General features: G+C 37.0%; 1 protein-coding gene across 1 annotated transcript in view; it reads left to right on the forward strand.

Annotated features, from left to right (window-relative positions):
• The window catches only part of LOC107585792 (T-lymphoma invasion and metastasis-inducing protein 1-like), a 52,871-nt gene that overhangs the window by 27,040 nt on the left and 6,424 nt on the right, over positions 1-19,407 (forward strand). Inside the window, exons 9-17 of the mRNA XM_016272940.1 lie at positions 553-738; positions 4,457-4,603; positions 4,815-4,889; positions 6,211-6,381; positions 6,760-6,864; positions 7,358-7,439; positions 8,721-8,807; positions 11,281-11,493; positions 11,838-11,938. Of these exons, the coding sequence (XP_016128426.1) occupies positions 553-738; positions 4,457-4,603; positions 4,815-4,889; positions 6,211-6,381; positions 6,760-6,864; positions 7,358-7,439; positions 8,721-8,807; positions 11,281-11,493; positions 11,838-11,938 (1,167 nt within the window). The remainder of the gene's footprint in view (positions 1-552; positions 739-4,456; positions 4,604-4,814; positions 4,890-6,210; positions 6,382-6,759; positions 6,865-7,357; positions 7,440-8,720; positions 8,808-11,280; positions 11,494-11,837; positions 11,939-19,407) is intronic.

The following is a 19,407-nucleotide window of genomic DNA, read 5'->3' on the forward strand; positions in this document are numbered from 1 at the left end:
CACACTTGCTGCAAAAGTTCACGTTCCACTCAATGGATGTTTACACAAGAAGCGGAGCTCAGAATGGCCCGCGGCCCATCAGGAGGAGGGTTAGCGGGTGCCTGTGCGTTTTTAATTTTGGCAGCATCGGGTTAGGCATTGTGCCCTGGTGAATGGCAGCCAGGGGACTCCTCGAGTTCCTAGGGAGTCCCAGACCTCGCTGCCAGTGGAATGTGTGGCGCTGTTGTTTGCTACTTTGTGTGTTGTCTGGACCGCTGCCCCCTCCGCCGCGTCTTCCAAAAAAACATCCATCCCAGAGTGGCTGGGAGGAGACGCTGTGGTGTATAAACCCCCACTCCACTGCCCTCCAAACACCATTTTATACGATCAAACCAGACCAAACACAAGGCACGGAAGCTTCTAGATATCTAGAGATGGTCCTTTAAGGCTAAATGTAATGTTTTGACCTTGTTTTCGAGAGAATGAAATGATCATTTTGACAACTCTGACATGCCACTGGCCTGCTGTAAACCGTGTTCTAACCAATAACCTTTTCTCTTCTTTTCCTCACAGATTTTCCTGTGGGAGCAGAATTTAGAGCAGTTCCACATGGATCTGTTCCGCTTCCGCTGTTACCTGTCCAGCCTGCAGGGCGGCGAGCTTCCCAACCCCAAACGCCTGCTGGCCTTCGCCTCCCGTCCCACCAAACTGGCCATGGGCCGACTGGGCATTTTTTCAGTCTCTTCCTTCCATGCACTGGTAATTATCTCTCAGTTTTCCATAATTTATTCCATAATTTTGTTCCTATTTTTTGCAAATACTTTATTTCTTGTCTTTTGTATGTAAATATATTATAAATAGAATATACAGTATATATATATATATATATATATATATATAATATATTTTCATCATATATATATATATATATATATATATATATATATATATATATATATATATTAGATTTCATATGTGTGTGTGTGTGTGTTTGTATATATGTTATATATTTCTTATAAATATGAAATTTTATGTATTTCAAAAATATATTTTTATTTTTGTTTAATATTAAAATATATATTAAAACCTATAATTATTTTATAGAAATTAACTTTAGTTATTATTTATTATATTAAAATATGTTAGTTTTTGTGTGTTTGTTTGTATATATTGTGCACTTTTTTCATTTAAAAGTACTGCTATATGAACAAAAGTGCAATTTGGTTTGCAAACACTTAAGGTGCTTTTTTTACAGCAGTATTCCTTTTACATAGTAGCAGTTAAAATATTTCTTGTAAATCTCAACTTATAATATTAATGTAGTCAAATTAAATATAAAACCAAAGCTATTTGCCACTGCCAGGGCATTATTATAGAAAATATTTTATAGTTTGTAATAGAAAAACAAGTTATGCTCAGAGTCCAGAGCCTCGATCATAACATTATAACACGGGCACCTTCCGAGCAGAGACCTGCACTATCGCAGGACCCAACGCAACAGAGTGCGGCACAGGACAACACTTGATGGGGGTGCGGGCGGGTAGAGACTCGTGTGTGCGGGATGCGGGAGAATAAGGGTGTACTCACACTAGGCAATCTTAACCGTGCCCGAGCACGTTTGACCCCCAAAGCCGGCCCTGGCCTTTCATAATAGGCCTAATAAAAAACTGTGTTAATGCGCAATAAAATTATTGTCGCCGTTAATCAATTAATGCGTTAACGTGATAATAACGCATTAACTTGCCCAGCCCTAATTAAAATGTATTAAATTAAATTGTATTTATATATTATTCTCTAATAATAAAAAAATAGTTAACATATAGAGAAAAATTCTAATGATTTGCATGATTGAGCAAAAGAAACAGAAGTTATTTTTGAATTCTTGTCAGAATTTAGTGAAATATAATAATATAACAGTTTTAGAGATTTCAATCTTTCTCCTTTCAAGTAGACATAGAAAACAGCTCTCTGGTGGCTTAAAGGGAACTTACTTTGATAAGTTTTTAAACGTTTGGTATCTAGTGTATTTCAAACAGCATGGCTTAGAAACCCACATCAAGAACATCAGTATCGCTCTATTTTTACCCAGAATGCATGTATTAACCTGCTTCCTTCCCACCCTACAGTGTTGGTGTACGTGGGTAATGGATTTTGGCATAAAAAGAAACCGTAGTTGAAAGGTTGGTCGGTGCATTTTCTCTTGGATGTGGGCCACGGCTCCGGCTGATCAATACCATCCATCCTCAGATTCGCCTCCAGCTCTGGCGTTCTATGCAGGAGCTAGAGGACACTGGGATACAGGGAGATTTTATTTTTGTCTATACAGCTTGGATGATTTTTTTGGGGTGGAGGGGGTGGGGATGTTCTTCAGCATTCACATTTTTAGAGGATGGAGAGAGAGGATAAGTGTTGAGTCCAAATGAAGTGCTGTTGGCCCATGTGCTGTTCTTCACGAATAATAGCTCGGTTCAGAGCAGTGGAGAGGGTTTTTGATGCAGCCGGAGTGCTTTTCTCCATCAGGAGACCCAGAAATGCCACAGCGCGTTCAACACAGCGAGCGTGTATAATTTTTGAATGACACTGAAAAGAACTCTCCAAGCACTTCACTAACCTTTAAAATTCATCCGGACCCGAGTGACCACAGGAAGCAAGTTGTTTTTGTGTGTTTGCTGCTTATTTATTAATGAATATGTGTGTTTGTTTATTTCTAAAGTTGATGTCCCACCAAAATCGGACTCGATTTTGGTAGAGGAAGTCACATCTACTAAAGTGTTTTTGCTGAAAAAGAATGAAAGAACGGTGATGGATGAAATCCATCCTCTTGACATTTCTTTTGTGAACATAAGAGCAAGAACAATTGTAGACTGACTGAATGCAGTTTATGGAGAAACTTTATCCTGAAATGGTGTGATGGGTATTTGTCTTGCATCTTTGTGTTCAGCAAACGCACATGCTTCTGCTTTCTTATTTTATTAGTGATTTAAAAGCATTAGAACTACAAAAAAACGCATTGATTACACAGTCACCATTAATAACAATCAGTGTTTGTGAGCTTTGTGTTTGCTGAGGGAAAAAATCTCAAGCATATCCGATCAGGACAATGGCTTTCCTAGCAAAAATCAGGAAAAGCAGCTGTATTTTGGATAGACTAGTTTAGCCCAGCTAATGACCAGTAAACATCACTTTAGACCAGCTGATGACCAGTTTAGACTAGCTTACATCTAGCTTGCTTTGCTAATGACTAGTTCAGACCAGCTAAGCATGCATTTAGATCAGCTAATGGCCAATTTAGACCAGCTCTTGACCAGTTAGACCAGCTAATGACCAGTTTAGACCGGCTCATGACCAGTTAGACCAGCTAATGACCCGTTTAAACCAGTTAGCGACCAATTTAGACAAGCTAATGACCGGTTTAGACCAGATCATGACCAATTTAGACTAGATCATGACCAATTTAGACTAGCTAATGAACCATTTAGACCAGAGCTCATGGCCAGTTTAAACCAGCGAAAGACCCGTTTAGACCAGCTAATATCCCATTTAGAACAGCCAGTTACCAGTTTAGATTAGATCATGACCAATTTAGACTAGCTAATGAAGCATTTAGACTTGCTCATGGCCAGTTTAAACCAGCGAAAGACCTGTTTAGACCAGCTTTTGACCAGTTTAGACCAGCTAATATCCCATTTAGAACAGCCAGTGACCAATTTAGATTAGATCATGACCAATTTAGACTAGCTAATGAAGCATTTAAACCTGCTCATGGCCAGTTTAAACCAGCGAAAGACCTGTTTAGACCAACTAAAGACCAGTTTAGACCAACTAATATCCCATTTAGAACAGCCAGTGACCAGTTTAGACTAGATCATGACCAATTTAGACTAGCTAATGAAGCATTTAGACCTGCTCATGGCCAGTTTAAACTAGCAAAAGACCTGTTTAGGCCAGCTTTTGACCTGTTTAGACTAGCTACTGACCAATTTAGAGTAGCTAATGAATGATTTAGACCAGCTAGTGACCCATTTAGACCAGTTCATGACCAATTTAAACTAATAACCAATTCAGACCACGTAATGACCCATTTAGACCAGCAGCTAATGACCAGTTTAGACTAGCTAATGACCAACTTAGACTAGCAAATGACCAGTTTTGACCAGCTAATGACCCATTTAGACTATCTAAAAACCAGCTTGCACCTGTAATGAGCAATTTAGACCCGCAGCTACTGACCAATTTAAACCACCTAATGACCCATTTAGATCAACTAATGACCCATTTATACCCAGATTCTTGAATAACTTGTGAATGAAGCTGACGACTGAACATCAGTGTGAGCGAATCACTGAGAATGAGTTTTCACCGAGCAGCTGTGTTCATACCTCAGACTCTTGCTAGGAGCCGTCTAGTCAGTTTGATCGCTGGGACAAACAGTATGAATGTTGTCCCCGTACCTCATGCAGCTGTTTTGTGTCTGTAGGTGGCGGCTCGCACTGAGAGCGGCGTGAGGCGTCGGACGCAGGCGATGTCGCGCTCCACCAGCAAACGCAAGAGTCGCTTCTCCTCACTATGGGGTCTGGACACCCACTCCAAGAGAAAGAGTAAAGGTCACCCCAGCATTAACCAGGTAAACTACACACAAACACACCTAATTCACACTTAGTGTTTTCTTCCAGAACACACAAACATGAATATGCAGAGATCAACCGGCTCTGCTCAAAAAAATACAATGCACATTTTTCAACAAGCTGATGAAATGCATACTACATAAAACACATGCAGTTGGTTTTCGTGGTTTGGTGGGTGACTGCTGAATGTTAGATGTTATTTTTAAACAGGTTTTTGCAGAAGGAGATGATCCAGTTAAAAGTCCTCTAGAAGGCACGTTTGAGGGTTCTTCTAGTGATACGACGGTAAGAAACATGCATCTCTCAATACTACACTATCTATAAAAGTGGTAAAAACACACAAAATACTATACGAGACCACTGCACCAAATCAAAGCTGCCATGTTCAGAGAGATGCGCTCTTGGCCGGATCTCTGGTGTAGGTTGGCGGAGATGTGGGCGTATATTTATCCCTAGCGTTGGCGGAGGTGTGGGCATTTGTGGTGTAGGAACGGTAGAGATGGTTGTGCTATAATCCACTGACCTGGGGCGCAGATAAAAGTGTCGATGTTCTGATTCACTCACTCCATCATAAGCAGAGAAAGAAAGATGGTGGAATGGTAGCTGAGATTACAGTGCATTATTATCCATGTTTAATGGCTGTGTTCAGATGTTTAGAAGTTTTGGGTCAGTAAGATTGAATGTTTCTGAGAAGTCTCTTCTGCTCACGAAGGCTGCATTTATTTGATCAAAAGTACAGTAATATTGTGAAATATTATTACAATTTTCTATTTAGAACAGTTTTGTATTTGAATATATTTTAAAATATAATTTATTCCTGTGATCAAAGCTGAATTTTCAGCATCGTTACTCCAGTTTTCAGTGTCACATGATTCTTCAGAAATCATTATAATATGCTGATTTGCTGCTCAGAAACATTTCTTATTATTATCAATGTTGAAAACAGTTGTGCTGCTTCATATTTTTGTTTAAACCATGATGCAATTTTTTTTCCCAGGATTCTTTGAAAAGGTTCAAAAGATCAGCATTTATTTTAAATATCTTTTTTTAACATTCTAAACATCTTTACTGCCACTTTTGATCAATTGAATGCATCAATGATTAATAAAAGTATTAATTTCTTTAAAAAAAATAATAAATACAAATGTTACTTACCCCAAACTTTTGAATAGTAGCATAATGTATACTACAATCCAATTTTTGTAAAAGTGTAACTTTTAGCAGTCCATTCAAATGTTTAAAAATCTAATTCTAATATTACTTCCAGGTCAATGATCACAATGGAATTTGACTATCAAGTGGGAAACAGTACACATGCTCTAGTTGCATACTGTACATTTTGTTACATGTATGAAAATGTGTTTTATGCATACAGAAAGTGTACATACTATGCACAAAATAAGAAATAATGTAGTATGCTAGTACGATATTTCAATTATATCTCATTTTATGCTAGAAGTTATTAGCACACAGTGCACCTCAGATAGGCGATGAGTTCTTAGAAATTATGAGATGAGGATGATCATCATTTCACATGATTAATAGCATCTCTAAAGGCCTCGTTCACTGCTGCGGCTTCACCGTGCTTTCATTTATCACACTACAGAAAGACACCAAGACCCCAGTGAAAGGTCTGCCAAGACCCAGCGCAGATCATGACATCTGGTCCAGAGACCACCTCACTCCATCATGGGTTCTGCTGCCAAACGACCAGCCTGTGTTAGCCATCATCCAACCCGGAGAGTCGGCCCTCGACATGCTGGAAACGATCTGCAAGGTAACGCCAAGAAACTCAAGATCTTTCTAGTGCAAGAAACATTCATCGTTCTCTTCTGATGCCAGGTTGCTTGAATGTCAGTTTGAAGGTCACTGGTGTAGTAAACTCAGATGCTGTGTTCCTCAAAGCGTTCCTCAGAGGGTTTTTGAAGTCTCAAGCATGTGTCCACCCTGTATAAAGCAATTTATTTGCTTTCCTCTTGCTGCACGCCGAATGAAAATGTGCTGCATCTTCTCTGATATGAGCGTTTGGGCCTTTTAGCGTGTGATTCCTGTCCATCTGGCCCACTGAGAAGAAGATGCAGCCCAGTAACATGTCTTGGCGTTGCTCTTCATCCATTAAATGTGTCTGCTTTCATCTCTCCTGGTCTCTCTCCAGGCTCACCAACTGGACCCCACTAAACACTACGTGCGGCTTAAGCTCCTCATTGAGAACCAAGTGCAGTTTTATATCCCCAAACCGGAGGAGGATATTTATGATCTGGTAGGTTTGGAGTTAAACTCGCTCTCCCACCCACTGCTTAGATGCTCTCTCATTACTTTCATCCTGCTGGGACATCACACTTCATCCAAACACCCTGTCTCTTCCTCTCTCCTTCACACTTTAATAACAAAATCTTAATTTTTTTCTGTGGAACACAAAAGGAGATGTTTTGCTCATCCCATCTCCCTCCATCTCTCCTAAAAAATGACAATTTTAAGCTATGGAATTGCTTTATTCTTTCGAAGCTTCACTTCTCTACATCCATCATCGTTTAACTTCTGCTCAGTGTCTTCATTTATTATGTTCTGAGTGTCCAGGTCAGACAAAATCGATCAAGAGGGAACATAAAGTTCTCTGCCTGTGAAATGTGATCTGTATTCTGTCACTCTCGCCCTTTCATGCCGTCCCATGTGCGTGTTGTTTATGCTGTTTGAATGTGGATCATCAAAGTCGTGGAATATTAATGAATAACGTCCTGTGCTCTTTTTCTCAGCTGTATAAGGAAATCGAGCTGTGCTGTAAGATCAGGAAGGTCATTCAGTTTGATCGGGATGAGTCCTGCATGATCGGCTATGGTGAGAGCCAAAAATGTGTTATGTTCATCAAATCATGTCTGGTTTACATCCACCTATTTATTCTGGGAATTTTACAACGGTACCTGGAAAAGTAATGGAAATGACAAGTGTTCCCAGTAGTTTTTAAATTATTTTTTCAATGAAACGTTTACTTATATGTGAGTATGTTATATTGTCATCTCATGGAGGACGACATGGTGAGATCACATGACCAACTGAATCCTACTAGTTTTATCTCCGTAAACTGCATGTTTTTGGACTCGACAGATGAGTTGAGATGTGATTATTGAAAACAGTCAATTTACCTTGATTCTACATCCACATCACAAAATGTCAATATAAGTTGTAGCAATGGTATTCTAGTATTATTTATATACTATTATAGTATTTATTATTGCTTTTATTTTTCAATTTTTACATTAATTTTAGTTTAAGTTTTAGTAATTTCATTGTGCTTTTGTCATTTTTATATTTATTTATATATTTTATTTCAGTTTTAGTGATTTTAGTACTTCAACTCATGTATTTCAGTTAGTTGTAAAAGGCAAAATAAAAAATTCAAGTTTTTTTCATTTAATATTTTTTAATTTCAGTTTTATTTCTATTACTAAAAACAATTTTTTTATACTTTTAGTTAATAATAACAACAGTCGTAGAAGATTATATTTGTTACTTTTATTCAATTATTTATTTATATATTATTTTTGCATTTGTATTTATTATTATTATTATTTATGTTATTTATTTTTGCATTTTTGTATTCAGCTTTATTTATTACTGCATGTGGGAAATCCTGAAGAGATTATGCTAATTTGTCCAAAGACTTAAACTACTTCAGTCTGTGCGCATTGAATTGATTTAATACATGAGTTTCACAATTTGAGTTGAATTACTGAAATGAACTTTTCCATGACATTCTAATTTATTGAGATGCACCTGTATGGTGGTAGTAGTTAAAGGTACAGTGCTGGGAAAAATTAATCATTCTACAATCATTTATTTTATAGTCCATGGAAGAACAACGAATTCAAATGTGTGACCAGCATAATGACATGATGGAGAGTAAATGATGCAAAATGTAAATTTTTGGGTGAACTATCCTTTTAAAAATCTGACCTTGTAAATGAAAGGTTGCAGGTTCAAACCCTATGAGGTTTGCGTCATGATTATACATGTCAAGTCACCTTTATTTATATAGCGCTTTTAACAATACAGATTGTGTCAAAGCAACTGAACAGCATTATGATTATGATGTCTATCACTTTATCTCTGTTTTCTCAGGTTTTTCCATTTCAGTGGTGGAGGAGGACAGCGTTCAGCAGCTCTATATCACTGACGTGAGAGCTGGAGGATTAGCGTTCGCTAAAGGTTCATTAGCTCGTTTCACCTCCTAATTACATTCTCTTTCTCTTTTCACCCCTGTCTCTTGGTTTGTTCTTTTCTTTCTCTCTCTCTCTCTGTCTGCTGAGCATCTGCTTAGGAATCAAGCTGTATAAGTAATTGCTGTGATATCTGTGCTGTTCTCCTGGTGTTATATAACATGCTGTCAGCTCTATGGGGTTTCTGAGAGCCAAAGATTGCAGATTTATTCTCAACCCCTCTAAACTCTGAATAATGACAAACGATAGAAGGAATCAGAGAGGCGATTAAAGTCAGATTCACTGATGTGCCGTACTTGTAACTAGTGGTCGACCGATATGGGTTTTTTTGACAGCAGGGCGGCCGATATAATTTTAATTATTTTAATTTATATTTAAGAAATTTGAAATCATTTGAAAATGGATTAAAAATAATTGTGTAAAATAAACATACTTAGACTTTAGAAGACAAAGCATTTTTCACCAATAAATAAATATTTAATAAAAATCTAATTAAAAAGGAAGTAAACACTGTAACCAAGTTTTTTTTTTCTTTCAAATAAAGCCAAGGTAACACTCATTTTACATAGAGCACGCAATGAAAATGACATGAATATGACAGTGGGCAAATGCATAAAACGCAGCATAATTTGAAATCACTAACTTAGTTTCAAGTTTGTCGATCGCGCATCTCCAGTGAAGCTGAACTCTCCTCCTGTCAGCATTCAATTTTCACGGACCGACCGTCACGCAGAGAACACACGATCATGCAGGATACACATGCACACTTCACAAGATCTCACAACTGGATCCGACTAAGTTTGCAAGGTTTTTGAAATTAAATGTTCATTAGTCATTCAAAGATTTGTTTAAATTATACAAATGCGTATTTGCTGAATGCTGACAGCAAATGAGAAAGTATTATAATGTTTGCCTTTCTATTACTAATAATATTAAAGAAATCGTTATAATACTTTTTTGTATACATTTTAATTCCTTTGATTCTATCCGTATTAGACAGAACTGAACGACGACAGCGAACAAGAGGGAGAATGTGAGCGGTGTGCACTCAGGCGCTGCCGTTCTCAGCACCATCAAAATAAAAGTTTGGCCTCGAACACATCGGCCAAACAGAAAAACTTATCGGCCAATGCCGATATTTGAAAAATGCCGATATATCGGTCGACCAGTACTTGCAACGCACCTACACGAGGAACGTGATGCATTAAATGGAACGTATCATGCAAAACAGGATTTTCCTTGCTTGTTTTTGAAGATTTTTTTTAGAGCATTTACAGGCGTTTTGCACACAGGAACCTTAAAGGTACAGTAGCAGAAATGGCCCATTTAATTCTAACATTGGAGATTAAAGTGCTCTACATAAACAACAACACGTTGCACTGAACTATTTTATGGTAGTGAATGAATTTTAAGTAAATTTATATTCAGCATTTTTCTTACTTTCTTCACTGGACATTAGCTAATATTATAAATGGATTTCAGGGCAAAATATAGAATATGGTTCCTTTAAATGACCATCAAAGCAAGCTTATGTTGACATCCAGACGCTGTCAACATGCCGAAAAAGACTCTCGTTTCTCTGAGTGATGTCTGCGTGATCAGTGTGGCAGGATCAGGTCTGACTGGCTTATTGCTGACATTTCACATCGCCCAGAGAACTGGGTCAAACCTGCAAGCTGAAGGGCCAAATGGAAAACCTAGAGACAATCTCTTTTTTTTTTATTGCATCTATTTATTTTGCTGCTGGCCTTCACATCAGAAAGGACAGGACATTGTATTACTTTTAAGACATATTTCAAATTGTAACAGAATATTTAAGTAGAAAAAAATGTAGGGAAGTACTTAATTTTTTATGTTGCGGTCTTATTGGATTGTGCTATGTGGGTTTTCCATATCAGAATGAAGTTTTAGTAATTCAGCTTTTTCAATTTAGTTACTTATTTAAGCTTATTTTATTTCAGTTGATTGCCAATGCAACATTTCTACGTTTAGTATTAACATGTTTTTAACTTCAAGTTTTCAATCTAATATGTATTTTATTTTAAATTAGCTTTCATTTTATTTCAGTTTTCAGTAGTTCTATTTTTGTATTTATTATTTTTATTTTTGCAGTTTTGTTTTTAATTGTATTCATTATGGGTCAAGGAGGAGAAACAAAATTATTATTAATTCATTAATAAATCACGCAAAATAAGACCATAATCATGTCTTAAGAAATGAAATAGGGGTCCTTTTTTTATGTCATGGTGTATTTAGGACCAAAAACTCACGATCTTCAGTTTTTTTATATCCTTTGTTAAACTTCAAAAATTCTTCATTTGTTTTTTGGTTTTTATTAATTCCTTGCAAGCTCACTATGCATTTAACCATTTCATCCATTTTGCATATCTCACGAAGTCTATGATTGCAATATTCTGCTACTTAATTATTCATGAAATATTACCGTATTGAAATGATTGCAGCTCTGAATGCGGGAGATGAGATTCTGCAGCTGAACGGGAAGGACGCCCGCACTCTGACCTTCGCTGACATGAAGGTGGCGTTCGCTCAGGTCTCCCTCTCTCTCACCGTCAACACGCTGCCCCCTGTTGACCGCCGGCAGCTCTGCTTCCTGCCACCGAGACGCTCGGACGCTGTGGACAACCTCTATACGGATATCTTCTCTCAGAGTCAGGGTGAGGGGCGGCCAGAGATCTGCTTGACCCATTTATTTGACTGTTTTTGTGTTTTGGTTTGACGATATAATTCGATGATATAATGCTTCCAAATAACTGCTAACTAGTGTATGTAAAAATGCAACACTTTTATACAATATAAACAAGAGGTTCATGCGCTTTCTTTCTAAAGGAGTTTTTAGAAAAATTTTAAAAGTGTTTAACTTTACACTCGTATTAGTAGTTGAACACATTATTAAATAGCCTAAATATGAAAAGAAATGCATATTTAATATATCATCCAGAAACATTGCAATGTTCAGTGCAGTTATCTTAAAATTAAAAAATTATTTGTGTTTCCACAGAGGAGATTCTTGACGATGGAGTGGGTCTGATTGTGGAGACTTCGGGAGACAGTTTAGACGATGACTCGAAGCTCTTCGCTGAGTTTGATGACTATGGAAAGGTAAAAAGTTCTGCTTGGACACTTTTCCTGTCTGTGCGTGGGTTTCGTTCACACTCACCAAATCTAGAACTGCAGGCCTTCGAAACTGAACTCTGAGCGAGAATAATCACACTGCAGAAACGCTTCACCATCTGTCATCTGTGCTGTTTTTAAACAGAGGGACGCTTACAGTTCAGTCGCTTTCTATAGTTTGTCGTGTCACACTGATAAATTTGACCCTGTCTGTCTGTTAATTGTTTTATCTATCTGTCTATGTATCTATCTATCTATCTATCTATCTGTCTATCTATCCATCTCTCTGTATAACTATCTGCATGTCTATCCATCTGTCTTTCTATCTTTCTAACTATTTCTAACTGTCTGTCTGTCCGTCCGTCCGTCCGTCCGTCTGTCTGTCCATTTGTCTGTCTATCTATCTTTCTAACTATATACTTATCTATTTGTCTGTCTATCCATTCATTTATCCATCCTTCCATCTATCTATCCATCTGTCTGTATTGCCATCTATTTGTCTGTCTATGTCTATCCATCTGTCTTTTTGTGTGGATATCTGTCTGTTCCTCTGTCTGTGTCTGTCTGTCTGTCTGTCTATCTATCTATCTATCTATCTATCTATCTATCTATCTATCTATCTATCTATCTGTCTATCTGTCTGTCTGTCTGTCTGTCTGTCTGTCTGTCTGTCTGTCTGTCTGTCTGTCTGTCTGTCTGTCTGTCTGTCTGTCTGTCTGTCTGTCTGTCTGTCTGTCTGTCTATCTATCGTTCTATCTATCGTTCTATCTATCGTTCTATCTGTTTGTCTGTGTCTGTCTCTGTAATAATGAACTGTCTGCAGTGGATCTTGTGCCGGAAGCTTTTGCTGAGTGTTTGAAGATAATTAGTTTGCGTTAAGACGGGTGACAGTAAAACAGAGGTCGTTTGGTTTTCTTTTGCATCCTAATTGCTTTATTATGAGGCACAATTAACCGACTCTTGGAGGCGGCAATGAAGATGGTCTCAGAAGATGGTCTCTATCTGAGAAGTGTCAGACAGACAACCGTTTTTAGACATTGTGAGAGTGTGTGTAGTTATTTTTCCACATCTCCAAGCTGCAGGATACAGTCACAGTTGTTTTATTGGACGGACGTGTTGATGGATGTGTTGAGATGATGGAACCAATCAAATTCCACACGACCCTTCCATATTTACATAGACAAACTATTTTCAGAAACCTGATTCCAGAATTCCCTGTTCATCTTTGTCACTAGAGCACTATTGAGTTGAGACCTTAGTGGTGGAAGCAGAAAAAAATATATTTACTGATGTTCATCCATTACCCAACCTAATTTCTAGACCTTCCATGGTTAGAACCCAGTCTTTGTTCCTTGTCCAGCTGTGATGGTCTTCTCTGCTGCAGGTTTAGACTGGTTCTGTCTCAGTCCATAAACGTCTTACATGCGTGTCTCTATCCGTGAGAGGAATAATGGACTGCAGGGATACTCAAATTACTCAGGGGCCACTTTTAGAAAATGTGGTAAAATTGTACCTGATTTGAATTGGTTTTAAAATATGCAGCTGTTTTATAATGTATGCTATATTTTTCATTTTCCGGGAACATTGTAGTCAATGCATTTGTGATGTTTATGAATGCCATTCATAATATTTATGAATGTTTCCAAAATGTTGACTTTTCAACTACGTCACATGCACATTTTTTATATACTTATTATTCATGTGTAAAGTCAATAACAATTATTTTTCATAATAATTGGATGCAGTAGTTTAGAATTCAGTCCATTTTGTCTGTTTTCACTGTCGAGCTTTCCACATTTTGTCACATTTTTTGTTGCTAAGTGCAATTCACACAGTTTGAATATGCTCCAAGCTGTTGCACCAATCAGTTATGACAGTATTTGCATATCCTGATTTTTCACTTCTCGATTATTCATACAAAAATACGACTTGCGAAAGAATTTTGGAATTAATCTGCTTGCTCCACAAATGAAATGCAATATAAAAATAAGTTTTACACCCCGTCTGATCTGCAAGCAAGTGCCGCAGCATGATAAAACTAGATCTCTCACATTATAAGCCTGGTCTTTGAGTGTCTCTGCAGTGCAGAATGAGTTGGTTCTGGATCTGAAGGGTGTGTTGCTGTTGCAGAGAGACAGCGGGACTCTGGGTCTCGCTGGGAGCTTGGAGAAGATTGCTTTTGGCATGCGTAGACATGTGTCTGTTTCTTTGCATAGCACCATCTCTCTGGCCTTTATTAAAATCAGAAAGTAGCATAGAGGGCAGACGGGGAATGCAAAGGAATCTATAATCAGCTTTAGTGCACACTCATATACAGTATATATATATATATATATATATATATATACAGTGGTGTGAAAAAGTGTTGGCCCCCTTCCTTCCTTATTTCTTTTTTTTTTTGCATGTTTGTCACACTTTAATGGTTCAGATCATCAAACAAATTTAAATATTAGTAAAAGATAACACAAGTGAACACAACATGCAGTTTTTAAATGAAGGTTTTAATTATTAAGGGAAAACAAAATCCAAAACTTATATATATATATATATATATATATATATATATATATATATATATATATATATATATATATATATATATATATATATATATATATATATATACACAAACACACACACATAGTGCTTAATGTAATGTAAATCAGGATTAGTCTGAACGTGCTCTGAAAATAAGAATAATTTGGAGCCGCAAGACACAACTAAATATGATCTCCCTCAGCGATTCGGCTTGGTTTGTTTATCTTCTCTGCCATTATGTGTCCCCCCAAAAAGTATTTGGACACTTAAGTCACACTTAATGTGAATATCAATGCATTAGAAACAAAATATCAAAGAAGTTCCATTTATTTGTTTTGAAGTTGCAATATTCATCACAGCAGTTCATCACAGTATGTCCCCAAAAAGGTATTTAGATACTTAAATGTCAGTGCAAGAAAATATCAAAGAAGTTGCATTTATTTGCACTTACTTCTTAAAAAACATGGTACAAGCTCACTCTTCAAGCAAAACATTTCAGAAAAACTAATTAGTGAGGCTAAAAGTCATTGCAAAAATGACTCAACGTTTAAAAGGTTTGTGATGGGAATAAATCTCTACTTTCAAATGCCGCTTAGTTTGATAATTCAAGTGTCATGCATGCGTTTTAAGTGCTATTGCAAGTGTCTTAATACTTTTTGGAGCCACTGTATTTTGTATGTAATGACCTGGCATTGTGAAAATTTTCACAAACCTCATTTTTAGGGTTCTTTGCCTTTTATTGGGGAAACTATTGGGGAGAGACTAGAACTTAACATTCCTAGATGAGCACCAAAGCTTAATGTATCAGCCACTAACCACTGCGCCAAGAAGACTCCCTTCATTGTTCTTTATTGTTTCCCTCCTAAAGGATCCGGTTTAATTGTGGAAACTTGTTGAAATGTATCCATTTTTAAAGCGGCTGTCAACATTTTCACTTCGTGAGCTCAGGTGTGAATAATGGTACATTAGTAGTGCTTCACTGTCTGCTGGGATATTATTCTGTAGATGGACTAGAGAGGGATTTGTACTCACGGATCATTTGAAACATTTTTCTGTGTGATTTGTCGTTCTTTGCTTGCTGATTACCACATTAACAGGCCGTTGGGCTTGCGTGTGTGTGTGATTTGTTATATCAGGAGACGTCGTTGATGCTAAAAGTGTTCAGTAGAGGATTTGGCAAGTTCAGTCTTCAGCGCTGTCTTCTTCTGCAAGCATTTCTCATTCTCTTTCAGGTGGCTGATAGTTTTTGCTGTAACAGACGATTCTCGTTTTTTGTGCATTTCCATTTAAAAGACGGGTCGGTTTCCTAATGTTTTTGAAAGAAGTTGCTTGTGATCACCAAGGCTGCATTTGTTTAATCAGAAATACTGTTAAATCAGTAATATAGTGAAATATTATTACAATTAAAAGTATTAAAAAATATTATTGTTTTGTGATGTAATATATTTTAAAATGTAATGTATTCCTGTGATGCAAGTCGTCAGTGTCACATGATCCTTCAGAAATTATTCTAATATGCTGATTTGTTGCTCAAGAACCATTTCTTATTATTATCAATGTTGAACTCAGTTGTGCTGCTTCATATTTTTGTGGAGACCATGATGCATTTTTTCAGGATCCTTTGATTAATAGATTAATAGAAATTCGAAAAGAACAGTATTTATTTAGTAACATTATAAATGCAGGGCTTAAAGTTCTCCGGCACCGTGCCGGTGTTGTGCTCATTTTCGACTCAAATTATTACCCTCCTCATTGAAATCGCTACCTGATTGCCTAATCCTAACCCCTCCCCCACACCTAACCCTAAACCTACGAATACTAGGGGGGTAATAATCTGGCGGGGGTCAGAATTCGTCACTACACCGGATCTCCGGCGTTCAGTGTTTGGCTGCGGAAAAAGATAATCCTAGCCTGCGTCCCAATGTGCATACTATCCATCCTAAATTCTATGTGATAGTAGAAATTTTCAATACTATTTAGGGCAGATTGGGTGGATAGTATGCACATTGGGACACAGGGCTACATTTAAAAAAATAACTTGTTGATATCACTTTCGAGTCCAAGAGTTCGCCTACCAATGTTATGAGAGGAGCACAGCTTTCACTCTCAGCCAAACTAACATTACTAGCCAATCAGAATTTTCCAGTCCTGATGAATGGAGAAGCTTGACACGTTGAAAAAGCTTTAGAGGCGCAATGGTTAAAGATGTCACTCTAGCGCATATTTACATAGAAAAACTAATTAAAAAGCAGCGGAGCTTTGTAAACAGCTAATCATGTCATCTCCATAAGAATGATATGATTGCCAGAACAAATTTACCGGGATTTTTGAAAAGGTCCTGTTCACACATGATCTCTTAATGGTAACTTACCGGTAATTTACCAGTAAAGACAGTATGTGTGAAAGGGGCTAAACTCTTCCTCTGTATATGCTGTGAATTTGAATTGCTTAACGTTCATCTGGGAAAACAGTGTGCATTATCTCACTAGATTTGTAACGTAAATCATTTATAAACCTTTGTCAACACAGGAGAATACATCAACCTATTTCTAAATATGCCATTTATTATACATCGTGATTTTAAAATAAAAGTTTCTGAGTTTGCATGTAGTCAAATATTATAATTAAATGGATTTAAGTGTCGTTGAATCACGCTGTAAAGTGAAACGTCACCATGCTGTTGGCGCCCTCTGCAGGTATTTGTTATAATACATAATGTACTTAAGTTGGTTATGTTCATATTATGTATAGGCATATTGTTATATTATAGCATATTATTGTTATTATGTATAGGCATAAAAACATTGTGTTTTAACAGTGTTGTTCAATAAAACCATGTAATTATTTGGTTTTGATATTTTATTTGAGCCAATTATTATTGCCTCATCGTTAGTTTATATATAAATAGTCTGGTTTTCACTTATGTGTATTTGTGTTACTAAAAAAATATCAGATTACTCAATTGTCAAAATAATCATTAGATTACTTGATTACCAAAATATTCATTAGTTACAGCCATAGATTAGATAAAATATTTTAAAATACAATTACATTGTTTTACTTTGTAATTAAAAGACAAATATTTTGAAATTGAAAATTTCTTAAAAATAGTATTAAAATATTGTCTCATTCTAGTGAACCAATATCTGTATTTTGTCTCATCTCGTGAGCTAAGTGTATTGTGTGCTCTGTCTTTACATTTATTTTGAAAGATGAAGCTGGTGATTATAGTAAGGGGCGTTACATTTCTGACGAGTGCTTGTGGTGTTCGGCCAATCGCAATGCACTGGGTCAGCTGGCCAATCAGAGCAGACTGCGCTTGTCGGAAGGCGGGACTTTGTAGAAAACGAAGCATTTGAGAGAGGCGGGGCATAGGGGACCTACAATAATGTACAGTATTTGAAAAATAATGTGTTTTTTGAACATTAAAGCATGTCAACATATTCTGTTACACCAAATACACAAAATAATGATCTTTAAAAAAGCATAATATGACCCCTTTAATTTCATTCTTCTTCAACCATATATTCATGAAAAAAAATCTGTTTGAATAAGGAAAGCAATAACTTTGTCATAGTATCCTTTCAAATGTGAAAGTTGCCACAGTCATTGACTCAGGATTTAATTTTTTTTTGTTTTAACCCCTGTAAATGTCTTTACTGTCACTTTAGATCAATTTAATGTATTCTTGCTAAATAAAAATATTGATTTCTTTCAAATAGTCCTGTCAGATCGATTAAATCAATTTAATCACATGAAAAGTAAAAGTTTGTCTACATTTTATATTTATATATAATATAAATCATATATAAATATGAATATTAATTAATTTAATCACATGCAAAAGGCAGCATGAGTCTGTAGAGCTGAAATGATTCTGTCTTATCATTGTTCTGTGGCGCATCTCGTCGGCCGTGTTTAACGATCGTGTTCCTGTGCTCCACCATCGCAGCATGTGTTCACGAAGCCTGAATCACAGGATCTGACGGTGCATTTCTCTCCATGCTCTCTTAAGTCCCAGTGCAAGTCCCCCGCTGACTGTCTCTCTCCCTCCACATGGCAGTTCAGATGATCAATCTTTATGAAACAGACACTCGCTCCAGTCCTATATTATAAATCATGAAGCTGCTGTTCAATTGATTTGCTCATCTGAATGCAGAGCTTCTGTGGTGGTCTTCAAAATGAATCATTCTATTTCTATTTGTGAGAAAAGCCTCCAGATTTTACTTTACTACTAGTAGACTAGTTGTTCATCATCTTTAGTTTTATATTTTTAGCAGTGATGCTTTAATTAGCATGATGACAGGTGTTAGACAGTTTGCTTGTTAAAACCCTTCATCCCCTTCTAAGCGCCACTGCTATAGACATACACATGCAGACAGACATTTTTGGCCTTTGCGTCATGACTCACAGTCCTCTACCATAAGCATTGCATTTTAAGATGACTTGTCAATCTTAAATCGGCACCCAAATCGGAAATCGGCACCCAAAAATGAGTAAGAAACGTGCATAGATTTCATTCAGCAAATATGATGCAGGGGGGTGTAATTAACCAGTCTTTCAGGCAGCCAACTAGTACATTTTAACTACAGGTCTCTCACATTCTCACTGCACTGATATTCTTGTGCGGTTGAACTTGCCCAGCCCATCAAGAACAATAACACCAACAACCTTGGAAAGGAGATTCCTTCCACTTCCTTTTCCTCTTCCTCTTCCTCTCTCCATTCACCCTTGATTGTTTTTACGTGTGAGTTGAGTATCTTAACTTATGTAGCTCAGTCCTCAGCGTGCCAGGAAGAGAGAGAGAAGATAAATGAGGTGGTGTCGCATCAGAACGGGCGGGTGAATACAGAGTTGGACGAGCAGAAAGGAGGTGGGCGAACGAGAGAGAGAGAGAGAGAGAGAGAGAGAGAGAGAGA

The sequence above is a fragment of the Sinocyclocheilus grahami genome, unplaced genomic scaffold (assembly GCF_001515645.1).
Source record: "Sinocyclocheilus grahami isolate Dianchi unplaced genomic scaffold, SAMN03320097.WGS_v1.1 scaffold74.1, whole genome shotgun sequence".
In the NCBI taxonomy this organism is placed as follows: Eukaryota; Metazoa; Chordata; class Actinopteri; order Cypriniformes; family Cyprinidae; genus Sinocyclocheilus; species Sinocyclocheilus grahami.